The sequence below is a fragment of the Melospiza georgiana genome, chromosome 5, assembly GCF_028018845.1.
Source record: "Melospiza georgiana isolate bMelGeo1 chromosome 5, bMelGeo1.pri, whole genome shotgun sequence".
Taxonomy (NCBI): Eukaryota; Metazoa; Chordata; class Aves; order Passeriformes; family Passerellidae; genus Melospiza; species Melospiza georgiana.
Window position 1 is genome coordinate 34,109,591 of NC_080434.1, and position 14,937 is coordinate 34,124,527.

Consider the following 14,937-nt stretch of genomic DNA (forward strand, 5'->3'; position numbering starts at 1 on the left):
CCTTATTACAGTACTTTAAATGATGCAATTTTGCTCTTTCCTTTTTTGTTTCTGGCTTGTGACCTAAAAGTTGTAACCAATATTTCATTTGTCTGTGCTGGTTAAATCCATAACATGGCGTATAGCAGAAGAGATACTCAGGGGGCTGAAGAGAGTGAAGGAAATTATGGGAAAGTCTGTAAAAGTCTGTAAGAGCTCCACCATCTAAGGATTCTCCCAAGTTCAAAACTACACCTACCTAGCTGTTAAATATTTGTACTTTCTCTGAGGAAGGCAGGAAAGGTGTAGAAAGTGTTGATATTTTTCACCTGCAAGCCTTCACTAGAGAGCAGAGATTATATCACCTTCCTGTCTAACATTACATGCCTGGTAGACAGAAACTTAGAGAACCAAACAGATAAGGAATAAGCTGCTCTCTGAACAAATCATACAAAATCAAGTCCAACACATCTTGCACTGAAAACAAGGATGCCAGGACTCCAGCATAAACCTCTCACACTGGTAAAATGCAGATGTTACAGCTGCATTAAAAATCAATACTACAACCAGAATTTACAGATCTCACCAGTACTATACAAATGACATAAAACTTTAAAAGTAATTTTAATTCTTGTTGTGTAAGAAATAAATTACAAGTGAGTACTGATAACTTTAAAACTCTTTATACAAAATGATGTAATTAAATTCCATGGAGAACATGTAAAGGAAGACACAGGATAAAATGCACAACGAAAAAAAAGAAAGTTGAAACTATACAAAACTCTATAAAATAAAGCAGTTGTGTTGGATTATTGTTTTGTATGGGGAGTTGATTTATTTAGCTGAAGAGTGGCACAAAGGTTGGCTCTGATGTCCTTGCATTAGGACTACCACCACTATCACTAAGGATCTGTTTCATTTATTGCAATACACTTTCAGACTAGAAAATCTCATTAGACTTATTAAGCAGATATGATCTATGCATCAAGAATACAAACATGAATCATAGGAGAAGATCAGAAGAAGATCAGAAGATGAGAAGGAGGAGATTAGAAGGTGACAAGGATCCTTGTCACAAAATTTTCTTTACATCATACCACTGAATTATTCCACTTGACCTTTTGACACAGGCTGACAGGTATATCCAGGTAAACATGAATTTTATCAAATCAGAAAATAAAAATCAGTATATCACCTCAGAAAAGCAGAAGCATTTGCAGGAGAATGACACTGATTCAGCATGTTCACCTTTCCTTACAAGTTTTCTATGGGGTAAGACACAGTCCAATTTTTTTTTTCCTCAAAATACTACACACAAGTAAAATCTAAAGTAAATTAAATTACATCAGCCTACAAAAAGAAAAGACTGTAGTTTCAAAAGGTTTACACTCTAGCACAAACAACTGAGCATGGCAAGCAGTCTGAGCACACATTAAAGCTGTACTTTGATAAATAACCTCCCACAAATGTGTAAACCTTGCCATTAGCACTCTCATCAAAGATACTGTGGAGACTTCTCTAGATGACTTTTCTGTAGCTGTGCAAATTTTTATTTACTCTTGTCAATGACTAAAAAATAAAAAATTAGTGGGGGTTGCTTACCTCCTGTATGCAACACCTTGCAATCTTCTGCTGAAGGCTCATTTTCACCCTCTTTGATGTTGCTGATGTTGTCCTTTTCAAGCAGCCTATCCACCATTGCAATAAGGCAGTTCAAACTCTTTGCCACGTTGGCCCACACCCTGTCCTGAAAAGACCAGAATTGTCACTGCATGTTACTGAAGAAAAAAAAAACAAAAAGGGACAATAGTAAGTTATTAATGATGTTAGCATATGACTGCTCCTCTCATCCTTCAGCCTATTACCAACCTGAGCCTTTTTCATGGAGATTCTCTTGCAGCGTAAATGAACCCAAACTTTTATGGTTTTAGACACTGGAGAACAAGTGCTTCAAACTCGACATAATGCAGACAAAATTTCAGGTCTAATAGCAAGGAACTGAGCAGCTTGTCTACTTAAATGATACCTTAATAGTACAGACACACTCAAAGCTTGACAAATGAAACCTTGTGTGGGCCAGTTTTGTCACAGTGTTTAATAACCTCTTTTTGATTTAACATATCCTGTATTTTATCACATCAGTTACTCTGCTGAAGAAAATGTTAAATTCAAGGACTAGAATGAGAAACTTGCTGTCATGGCATGTTTATTAGCTAACACAATTTCAGTTTTGTTTCTCACCTCTCACATAAACTGCAACCATCACACTTAACTGAGTTTACAATAGGAAAATAAGGGAAGTAATAGAGAGGTAGAAAAAATTCTGTACAAGCAGAGAGGAAAAGAAATCATGTGGAGCATAAGAAAGAGCTGTTATGGATCCGAGATATAGGGAGGGTCCTTCAGGTGCTGGATGCTGCAGAAATCAAAGCTTTTGCACCTACTTTTGCAGCACTGAATAAGAAGAAAGAAACCAAGCCATACAAGCAATGAGGCTGTACACAAGACAAGCAATCAGACTAAAACCAAACCATAACAAACTCACAGAAACCACCCTCCCCTCTCCAAGTACATGTTTCAATGCTGAGTCATTCTGAAAGTATTGCAGAGCAACCAGAGTTTGCTTGAGGGTTAAAAATGGGGATTTAACATCACTGCTTTGTTTTGTATTTTACAGAGCCAGAAGCATTATGTATTTGTCAGGTCTTCAGGCAGAAAAATGAAGTTGCAAAAATACCAAGAGAGAAGGTTAAAGAAAACTGAGAACTCAGAGAAATAGCATAGTTTCATATAAATGGCAACCCTTGGATTTTGAGTGGAGGCAAATCTAGAGTTACTGTTAAGGCAAACTTTTAAATCTAATGTTGCTTTTCAACTACACACCTCACTTCAGCCTGACTAGAGGGATCTTATGCCCTGCTCCCTCCTCCTGAGGACACAGAAGACTGAGGGCAGGTATAGATTCCTTCAAAAGTTTCCTCATGTATGCACTTCAAGCAATCCTGAAAAAACATTTACAATATGTGTGAAACTACTGATTTTTACCGCCCACAAGCATAATTCTGGGGAGAAGGATTCTATGAAGAATCCTCCAGAGTATAAGGGAGCTTCAGAGCTTCCAGTCACTGAAGTTGCTGAGGAATAGGCAAGTGAGGTTGCTCAGAGAAGTTGGAGCAATCTAATTTCCCTTTTCTTTTGTGTGATGGGGGAACTTAATTCCTGCACAAAAAAAGCATTAAGCTCTTAATGAGCATCTGGAGTTATTGCACAAGCAACACAAATATGAGCCCTTGTTTCACATTGGAAAGAGCACTTTTTTCAAACCAACTATTAACCCAGCATTGAGAAGATTTCTATACAATATTCCCACAAACATTCCCTGAGGGTTTAGAAGCGAAATTCATAAACATCTGTTGACAGAAAGCTCACTCTTATTATCATGTATCTGGCTTTTTTATATACAAGCAACTGAGAGGGAGCAAGGGCCTGTTTCACAGCCCCTTTTCTCCACATAGGAGGTTCCTGGGATTGTGGGCAGATAGAAAATGTAGAGGCATCTATTTATCATTCATTGAGATGTTATTCTGTCTGCACCAAAGGCAGTCACATTTATCTAAGAAGGCTGTTGAAATTCTGCAGTTTGGCAGGAACAATTTTCAAGTAAAACTGCAGTTTCCCATTACTGAAAATCAAGTGGCTTCTATGATTCTCCATGAGAAGAAATTAATCCACTTCTTACTGTCATCTTTTACTATTTCCAGAATATTTTCCTGTAGCCTAGCACTGACCTTTCACCTTCTTAAGCAGATGAAAAGATGGAAAGGCAGGCCTTGGCATCAGTGAAAGCTGGGCACCTCTCCTAGGACAATTAAAAATGAACCTGTAAAATAATTCTCTTTCATTCATCCAACTGAAAAAATTGTAATTAATTTCCATCTGATCAGAAAGTATCATTAAAAATTAGGACACCTTCCTCATTTCAGAGAGCAGCAATGGACACTCCTTTCTGTCACTGCACCTGACTGGATGTCTTCCTTCTAAACACTGCCAGCCAGTGGAGTCCCAGAGGCTGTTTCTGTTTTTAAAGGATTCTCAGCCTTTCTGAATTCACCACAGAGCTCCTCAGTCACTTCTTGTCCCTCCATACACATCACTTCAGTTGTGTGCTTTACTTGTGCCATGTATGACACAGCATCTGCACGTCCAAGCACTCTGAAGATGCTGCGTCTCCTTCATTTCAGTGGATATTCAGATATTTCCTTAAGGCCTTTTTGAGCTCTGTTCAGAGATAAAGGAAATATCTTAAGTAATGTGCATGATTAACACCCCCGTGGGCTGCTTCAAGGGTCAGCTTAAAGAGTTGTTTAAGGATGTAGATTTCAGGCAAAACTAAAGTTCCAACTGCCAAATGTAACACTAGTACTTATAATAGTACTTATAACACTTAGTACTGATAATAGTGAGGAAAAAACCTACAACAGCGAAGGAGGATAGAGCATTGTGCATACAAAGCAACATATATTAAAGTTTTTCCCTTTATAGTTGTGTTTCACAGTGGATTAAGTGTTTTTTTCAAATTTTACATGCCTTTCTTCTTTCTCTTTCCATCGTGTTAATCACAATTTGATTATTAAAACTCATATTATTTATCACCTCTACTGACAGAAATAACTGCAAAGTTTAACCATTCAAATGCAGAAAAAAATCACAAAATTTATACTGTCTCAAGTTTGACAATGAATCTGACTCAGCTCAATTCGGAAAACAGTGAAAGATACATTTAATTTGAATCAAGATAATTTTACTAATTCAGCAGAAGAAAATGAATACTGTTTAAAATTACCTACTTATGCAGTTTAATAGGTGAGGACCAAGCACCTGGCAGCTTTTTTTATTTAGTTATGAATTACAGCAAAGCTATCTTCTCTTCAGAGATGCTAAATTGCAGTACTAAATTAAAATGCAGCTTTCACAAAGTGCCACTTTTTCCAGTGCAAAATTTATCTCTTTTACAAAAACTATTGTGTTATTTATATCTCTGAATGTTTCAACAGCTAAAAACAAACATTTTGGCTTTAGTTCAAGGAAAGAGCCTCCATTCCAGCTCCTCAGGTTGTTGACCAAACAAGAAAAAGTGAATTAAAGGCTCTAAAACTGGAGGACAAATGAAATAATGAGATGTTTATTGTTTAAATCTCACGACTACTTAATGCATGGGGCTGGAAATAATTGCCTTTCTTCTAGAAGAAATATATTCTTCTTCCTTTATTTTTGGCATGGAAAAACGTTACAGTTTAGGTGGAATACCATAGCTCACACAAGTTATTAATTATTTACAATAGAGATGAATATGCTGACATCCTTTACGTCTATGAGAATACAGTGATGAACTCAAAGCATGAGCCTGGACTGAATAAAAATAGCTTGAGTACGTATGAAATAAAGTAACAGACCTATTAAGAAGACATCCACCAAAATAATTGATTTATAAAATTTCAGCCATATAAATAATACATATCTTTGAAAGATATGCTAAGAATGTTAAAATCTAAACATTGTATTTAACTCTTTTACAGAACCTCAGACAGTTTCTAAGAACAGAGTCTAGGGGCAATGGGCTGAGGGTTAATTCAGTGTATTTAAAATTATTACAGCCTGAGGGCTGGAGAGGGGTGTTGCAGGGGGTGGGGAAGAAAAGAACATTTCCCTGTGAACAGCATATACTGTTCCAGTCCTTAAATCTGCCCAACTAGCAAAACCAACCTGAGTAAGAGCAAAGACTATTCTTCTGTCTGGGCAAGAATACTCTCAACACCTTCACTGTTCTACGCACAACTAGGCAGTCTCAGAGCAGCACACTGTACTTAGGCAAATCCTTGCAATTTAGCTTCAAAATCTGCATCTGCGATGCATCTGAGAAGCACAATGTTACAGTTTCGCACCCCTTTCCCCCCTGCCATGACATGTGACAAGGACACTGAGGGCTTGAGCTTGCTTATGCTAATTTGTAGGGTTTCACTGGCCAAGGGTTTCTGTCTACTTACCCACTCCTCCTCATCATACTCAGAATGATGGGGTATGGAGTCCTGCCTTTTGATGTGAGCAGGATGATCCTGGTGCTGTGCATCAGCCCCTTCCTCTGCACTGTTCCTGGGCGCAGCTGGTTTCTTGAGCACACAGCCAGGCCGGGCCGTGTACAGTGCTAAAAGGGCACTTCTCACCAGCTGGTCCTTGAATGTGTGCACAAATAACTCCGTCTAGGGAAAAAACCAAACGAATGGAAAGGTTAGACCAAAGAATGTGGTATGGCAGCAAAGCTGTGTAACACTGAATTATCCTTAGGCAGAGCAGGTATTTGTTTCAGGCCTGCCTGGGAGGCAGAAAACAAAGTAGGCCAACAAATAATGAGGAAAACGTCAAGAGTTTTAGAGATCACATTCTACAATCCCAGTGTTCTAAGGATTAACACAGAAGCACATTATCTGTCATAGAGATCATAATATTTTCACATTTTATTTGAATTCCGAATTTCACCTCAGAGGCGAGCCTCAACAAGAACCACTTCCAAGAGTAACCAACCACAGCACGATAATTTCTGAATAAGTGTAAGATAAAACAAAATTAACCAGTTCAATAATCTCCCTAAATAAAACCCACCACTCTACAATGCTGAAATAGCAGTATCTGCAAAAGCAGTGTCTCCACAGATAAATTTTACTACTGGTAGGTGTCAACCCAGATATCATGGTAGGTGACACCTGATTTCAAGCTTGATTTTGTGTATATTTTAAGGAAAGGAAACTCTGAAGTTGTCTTCTGAAGATGCTATTCAATCTCTGTATCATTTTTCTATGTTAACTGTTACAGCTGGCATTTTACCATATTTTTTAAATCCTTCAACCTCCCTGCATTATTCATCTCCCTTCCACCTCAACAAGGAAAGTATGCCTTTGGGCACACAATCTTAATTAAACAGGGATGTGGGAAGGTATGTAGATAACAGTCAGAGGATCCAGCCTCAACCAGCAGGAAATGCCAGAAATGAGGGTTGCCCAGCCAAGCTCCGTTTAGCCCTTATGTGCTGTTTATGCAAAAACTGGAGGGAAAAGTAGCCAAAAAAACCCCAAAACAAACAAGTGTCAAGTGCCAGCACCTCCCTGGAACTCCTGAGAATATTCCTGGAAGTCTTTTCTCCCAGTTTCTGCACTTCTTATCCTATCCCTTCTTCATACTACCTATTCATCTTTTGTACCCACTCCTACTCAACTTCTTTTTCTTGCCTTCCTGTCTCAAGACCCTCTCAAAAGTTTACAGATATTTAAGACAGAAAGGCTCTAAAAAATTAATGGTTTTCTTAAGGCTCCAGCTGCTAGGTGAGGTACTTAAATGAGAAGTTTCTGCCTTTCCCATTTTCATTATGTTTACCAAAAAAATACTTTCTGAAGCGTTTCACATGGACGGGCTGAAAATTTTACTCCAAATAAATCTCTACAGTTCTAAAAATAAGAACTGCAGGCACATCTAAGAAAAATTATTGATTTTTTAAAACCAAAATCAGACCTGACTTGAGATTCTTTAGACTTGGCAACACTACTCATCTCCCTGGCAATATTACCAGACCCATTCCTTCTCCTCATTACCAACTTGGTGCCTGAGGGAAAGGCCATTTTTTAACAGTTTTCTCAGGACTGTCTTCTCGTTGTCCTGAATTGCTCTGCAGGACAATTTCAGTTTTCTACATTTCCAACCCAGATGGTGCATGCCTGGAGAATGACTTAAGTCTTTGGGGAATACTGCTATCACACCCCACCATTCTTTGCCTTACCATGGCACAATGAGATTTGAGGGGTTGTGTGGTAACAGCAAAGCTCCTCTTCAACACTCTTCTACAGTTCCATAGCAAGAGAGTTGAAACTCCATTACTTGTCTACCCTTAAAAACAGCAATATCATGGTTTTGCTGAGGTTTCATATCTACCTTCCCCACAATGTCTGAGAAAATTTCAGGTTTCTGGTTCAGAATAACACTCAAAAAAACTTTACATTTCAAAAAATTATGAGAATTGGATAGCTTGATGTAAATAATGCCCACTAGGACTGCAAAGTTTAAGTGATATAATTGAATAGAAATATTTTATAGGGAAATTTAGTTTTTAAAAGAAAATCAGTACAGAAGTGTGACTCCATTTTTCATGCAGCAACTAAAATAATTCTGTAATTAAATTCCATTCAGAGATCCCATTGGTTTAACAGCAGTCTATGTTTTAACTTCACTTTTTAACAGCTCAGTACAGCTAAATTTGCAGAACATCACTATTTATGAAACTGCACTGAAATCACAAAACCAGTCTATACAAAGAAATAAAAACTCTGCAAATTCTTTCAGATACTCTACTAAAGAGTATTTCTGCAAACAAAGATAGGCATAGCTGGAAAATTAATTTATCAAGCCTTCTGCAAGCTGCAAATGCTGATACACTTGTCGATAGCTAAAGGCTTCCTTAATCAACTAACAAAAAGTGATGATAAAAGGTTAGTCTCAGGAAAACACTACAGTAAACTGTAAATTATATATGGAGATGCTTAATAGGAGAAAATAAGCTCCTTTTAAGAAGCAGCAGTGGAATTATTTAATTTTCCACTTTCAATCCATGCAGCCAGTCCTTCCATTTCCAACATGAACACTTAAATGTAATTCACATTATTTATAATTCAGATTTTTTCACTGCTACCTAATAATTATAGAAAGAATTCTTATATATACCAAGTGATATGTTTTTTAATAAATTCGCAGAATTTAATCACCAGGCAAATCATTTTTATGACTTCAAACAGATGTTTAATTTCTAAATATCTATCCAGTTAAAACATAAGAGTATTTATTTTTTACATATAAAAAGTGCAGGAAAGATGGAATAGCAAAGCACTACATATGCCTCAGGAGCATAAGCAGATATCATGTAATTATACTCAGCAGAGCATGTGCTACTCTGTGTTAAATACAAGCAGGAACACTCTGGTAGTCTTGGCTCTCCAGTACTGTACCAGACTATACAGACAGAATATTTCAAGACAGCAATATAAGGCTTTGAATTAACCATGAGGGATCTAATTTCAGTATTGTGTGGGTTCACTGAGTTTAGGGCTTTGAAATTATTTCCCTTTCCTGAAGCTGTTTCTTGGTCTCTCTTCCCCTCTTTACAAGCAGCTGTCCCAGCACACTTGCTTCCTCAGCAATCCACCCTATTGCTCTATTATCCACCTTTTCCTAAGAGTGCATTTGGTAATAGACAGGGAAGCAGGTATTGAGCCACTCCTGCTGCAGTTGTTCAGACAACTGGATTTGTCTCTTCCAAGCAAAAGGTGGAGGCTAGACAGACACCCAAGGAAAACACAGGGCGAGACTCCTTCTTCTGGGAACCTGAGCTCATGCACTAACAGCAATTTAATCCTGGTCCTGAAAAGCTGATATGAACACACTCAACTAAGTCACCAGCTATATATGTAAAATACCTAAGACTTCAGCAAACTGAATGAATTGTCTTTTTTGTCCCTTTTTTATAGCCAGAGTCTCCACCAAGCCATGGTTCAAGCAGTGCTTTAGTACCATGGCTGCCTGCCTCTGAAATCATCCCCTCCTCCTGTCCAGAGGCAAATGGCAGAGGAAATGCACATTCCTCAGCAACCACCCCTTGGATCTTCAGAACAAGCCCTTCTTTGCCTGATTTGCTTTGCCTGTGCATACAGATTTCTTTGAACTAACCTCTAACAGAGCAGCTTCACTCTTCTATCCACAGCTAAAAATGCCCTCCTGCATCCAGAGGTACACTATAATCGCTACAGTCCCCCTCCTTAAATTCCTCTGTTTCATTTCCAGGCTGAATTCTGCCTTCTTCCATCACCCCTGACACTCAGAGTGACTCCACATTCTCAGAGTGAGTGTGGATTCACACATCTGCCACTGAGAGCGATGTTCCTCTCCCCCATGCTCTTCTGGAATGCCTTCACAGCAAGTGGCCAAGCTCAATATTCACATTTGAAACCCTCCTATTGCACAAGGAGCTGCTGGGGTAATGGTGCTCAACAGACCACAGGGCTGTCACTTCCCAATAGCTGAAGATACATGGAAATGGTTATTGATCCTGTTATTAAGCCATACTGGGATCACACTACTGAAGGGATGGCCCATGGAGAAACGGGAAATTCTTCACAACCTCTCGGGTCACAGGGTTCATATTGTTACTCATATAAGGGTTCATATTTTTATAGGGTAACATATGCTGGGAAGCACTACAGGCTTCAGCTAATCTCCATTATCAGTCTGTGAGACCAGCAGGGAACATTATCTTCTCTAATTTAGAACTAAAGGAACTAAAATGAGGAAGAGGTTACAGCTACAGACAGATATAATAGGAGAAAGAGAAATAAAATTTGAGATCTCCTAGAGCAAATTTCCCAGCTTCTCCTTCCAGGCTGCATCACCATTTCTGATCATGCTGTTATTCTAAACCTTATACACCAACCTGGCTTGAACTACCTCCCATAAGCAGCAGCTTGAAATATAATAGAAAGAGAATTAAAAAAAAAGACTTCTCATACTACAAAATTATTTATAATTTTTGATATTTTCATAAACTCCAGTATGTAGCCACTAGAGGATAAAGAAGCTACATGAAATTAAATTAATTACACTTTTAAATAAAGACAATCTTTATAGATTTCATTAATTTTCTATATGGAAGGCCTACAGAAATGCTAAATAACATTATTTTTCTAATAACAACATTTTGATGCTTATTTTAGCTGAGTTTATTTAACATTTCCTGATGCTGTGAAAGTCAAATGATGCAGAACCCCCCCAGCAGTTAGAGAGACTTGGTTACTCCATTTTCCATTGCATTGAGGATTTGAATCTTACTTTTTCTGAAAGCATCTTTAAAGAGTTCTTCAAGCTGTCTGGAGAACGCTGGCTTGCAGAACTGAGCAGCAGGTCTGCATGGCTTGATATGAGAGGCTGCAGATGACTGATGTTGCTGAGAACTTCTTTTGCCTTGGCTGTGTTTTCAGGTGAATAGTAAATACACTGGTATCCAGTACTGTGATAACAGAGAGTCACATAATATCAAATTCATTTCTGCCATTAACAGCAATGCTTATGGTGCTAAAAATCTTGCCACTACTTTTGCAAAAAAAAAAAAAAAAAAAAAAAAAAAAGAAGCCAGATGCCTGAACTTCATAGACACCACTGATCCTGCCTTTAAGGGTATAAACAAACCTTTCCTTGAACAGTAAAAGCATAAACAGCATGAAACAGCCCACCACCACATGCTCCAAGTAATACAGTGCAAAATTCCTTTGAGTGGCTGATCTGAACATAAACCCCCATGTTTTTATGTGTTTCTTTTAAACACTGTAATTCTAGAGATAGAAAATATTTGACAAAGTCAGGTAATATCAAAGAGCATAAGGCTCCTTATTCTTCCAACTGAGCTCCCCAAAAGAGAATTAACTGCCTCACTGAGTCTTTCCAAGTGGGCCATTAATGTTGAATTGATCAGTGGCCCACACTGTGTTTTGATTGGCCTCAGTGATGTCCAGGAAGAGACGATAAACAAAGTTATCGCCAATAAAGAACAGGCGTCTGATTTGCAAGAAGAGACCCAGCAATGGGTGTGGAAGTGAATTACTTCAAAACCACACAAATGCACACTGCAAACTTCCTACTTTCCACTGTTCAAACTACTGCAATTATTTTGCAGGACTTCTCCTATCCCTCTTTCTTCTTTTCCTCCCTACAAATTATGCAATATCCTCTTACACTGCTGTTCTCAAACAGCACTTCAGACAGCATGCACACACCCACTGGCTCTTGCCTGCAGCCCACAGCTCCTCACCTGAACCTCTGGTACGTAACTCTTCCTTTTATAAAGCCCTGGTTTAGTCTTTCAGAGAAACTAACCAAAATCTTCTGCAGCTTCAGATTAAAACAGGAAAAAAAGAAACCAAGCACCTCCTGGCACATCACCAATGCCAGAGGAATGTACATACTACTCCCAGCTGGTACTGCTTGTATCTCCCTTCTCTCCTTTTTGTCTCAAGTATTTCAGTCCCTTCAGCCATTTCACCACTGATTTCTTTCTTAATTTGGCATACCAAGACCAAATACTGACACTTGTTCAATCCTCTGAACTTTATGCATTCCCTTTCATTTCAGTCTTTGTCCAGATCTCTTCATTACCCCCAGTTCCCCTTTGTGCCTTTTATTGAGTGAATTCTAGTTCCTTCTCTTTAGTTTTCTACAAATTAGAAACTAAATCTTGATCAGTCCCTTCCAATTCAGCATTTTCTATGATTCTGGCAAATAAGGGCAGCTTCAAGCAGTTTTAAAATTGAGGCTCTTGCTTACGTATTCTGCTGAGGTATACTCTCAATACCCAATTCCAATTTTCTATTCCCCAATATCCATTCTATTTTTCTGTCTTTCACCAATGTCTTCATTCCTAGATACAATTCTTTGTAGAGGCAATCAGGATTAATGGCATCTAACTGCCATTACTACCAGCCACATCTAAATTACGACGCATCTCCAACTTACATGAGCTACTCATGTCTACTAGACCCGTATCTAGTAGAAGTCATAATTCAGAGTATTTCAGCAAAGTGAATAATATAAACTGTCCCTCCTAATGAATTAGGAAAAAACAAACAAACCTCTGTCCCTCTGAGTAATAAAGAAACTGCCACAGTTCTGCCTTTGAGGTGGATAGCCTGTTAGTGAGATGACTTCCAGAGTCAGACCTAGCACTACATCCACTGGAACCCTCAAGCAGCAGGCTCAGTAGATAGGGCAGGGACAAAGAGTAATAGTCTACGTTAATTGCAGTGAAGACATAGTCTTAAAAGTCTCGACGCTTCTCTAATTCCCCATCAGGCTTTTCCCTCCCTTTATCAAAAAGTCCTTTTTGCAGGCTGAATCTGGCTAATGCTGTTATCAAGTTCACTGTGCACATACTCCTTTCCGGGATTTCCCTGAGTCTTTAAATCCTAGATAGTTTTCACTGATCTCCCACAGCTCTAAGCTTCACTGAATATTGCAGCAGAAAAGCTACAGACACCACTTGTAAGAAAGAGGGCAGTGACACCAAAGGTGTGGGCAGTTCTCATTGCAATTAAGTAAATCATAGCTTTTAAGTAAAGGAATTAGTGAAGAGAGAATGACTCTTCAGAATGAAGTGCACTACCAGACTGGTAATTATTTGGACAATTTAAACATTTCCAGAACCCTAGAAAGCATGACACAGCTTCAAATATTTAGTTCCTCTCATAATTTGAGAGCAACTTCCTCAATTCCCCTAGGAGAATATGTAATTATTTTTCAGAAACAACACATTTGAAGTTTCTAACTGTTGTGTTCACACTGTTGCATGTATGACTAGCTGAGGTTTTCTCTGGCCTTACCCTTCACAAACAGATATTACTACTCACAAGTAAGTGACTTCCCTCCTCTGCAGCTACTTTTAAAGCTTAGTGCTGCATACAGCTCTGGTATGTAAGCACTGTTAGGCAGAAGAGGCAGCTGCCTCTTACAGAGAAACTTTTCACAGGTGTCCTAAGGCACAAACTGGATGAAACTTCTGCATTAGGGTAAAGGCCACATGGGTAGGTCCAGTGCAGAACAGCAGCAGCATAATGAAAACATACCTCTCATATGTAAATGATGACTCAGGTACCTTTTGAAAACTGTATAATAATGCTTTCTGGGTAAAGTTTGAAAGCTTTCACTAAGCATATAAAACCACACTTGATCATTTCCATATATTGGCACCATCATTAACCATGACCACATGACTGTCAGCGGTCATTTCAGTCCTAAACTTGCTTTAAGGACATTCTTCCGATCACATACCAGAAAATTTTCACCTAAAAGAAAAGCCTTTCTTGCTCTTATTTCAGGTCCTCTTTTTTTTTTTTTTTATAACGTGCCTTTTATAAAAATTGGATATGACATTCCTGATGGTAATAAATGAGAGAAGAATTGCAAAACCACTGCATTTTTGTAAATATTATTATACACGACTTTCCCTTTGTGTCTGCACAAAGATTCATATTCTGTGTAATAGAAAAGATGCCAGAACTATCTTCACATACACATTTTCCACATTCTTCTGTTGGATAAACTTTCAAAAAACATATGTCTCAGTCTTGTTTTTGTTTTGCAACTGCAAATGCTACCAGATAACTGTTTCTCTTTGTCTGTTAATTCCACAAGTCTAAGACTGCGCAAGAAATATATTGCAATATGCTGACACTGTTGAATATTTTGATAAACTGCTCTAATAATCAGACTGAAGGTCAAAAACATGCAAGGCAATTCTGTCACACCTTGACAGCTGCTAGTATTGGCTGAGAACTAATCTCTTCCCACATCTTGCATTAGGTCTTCAGCTCAGTTAGCCTAGAGAAAACGGCTGCTGAATCTGCATTTTTCCTATTCATTCTATATTCTGACTGAGATCGCAAGGTGTCACTTCTTCCTTCAACAAAATCTTCAGAAAATCTAGCCCCATCATAAAACAGGAAATTCAAATTGCAAAAGGTGCCTCAGGGGACACAAGGTGTCCTCAAAACACCTTTATGCAGCAAAATAAACAGGTGCATGCAAAGTAGCACTGTTGTCACCAGAGTGAAATAAATTTGTCCATTATAAGATTGAGAATGTAGTAAGAAATGGTTCATTTTCTGAAAGCTGAGCACTGTGAGAACTGTAATGCTACTTTATATCATATGATTTTAAAGGATTATGTCTATTATATTATTTATATCTAGCGGCTTCAGTTATAAATTATTATGATAAAAACCCACAAATCACTATTGCAACTGCATTAATCAGATAGTAAAGGAGAAGATACTTTAAGAAATGTCTTCAGACATTTTCTTCAGCAGTAAACATGTACTTTGT

General features: G+C 38.2%; 1 protein-coding gene across 2 annotated transcripts in view; it reads right to left on the bottom strand.

Moving 5' to 3' along the window:
- INPP4B (inositol polyphosphate-4-phosphatase type II B) overlaps positions 1-14,937 on the bottom strand; it is a 146,550-nt gene that overhangs the window by 49,902 nt on the left and 81,711 nt on the right. For both annotated transcript variants that reach the window (XM_058024122.1, XM_058024123.1), the window contains 3 exons: positions 10,897-11,074; positions 6,024-6,236; positions 1,582-1,726 (listed from right to left, as the gene is read on the bottom strand). In XM_058024122.1, the coding sequence (XP_057880105.1) occupies positions 1,582-1,726; positions 6,024-6,236; positions 10,897-11,074 (536 nt within the window). The remainder of the gene's footprint in view (positions 1-1,581; positions 1,727-6,023; positions 6,237-10,896; positions 11,075-14,937) is intronic.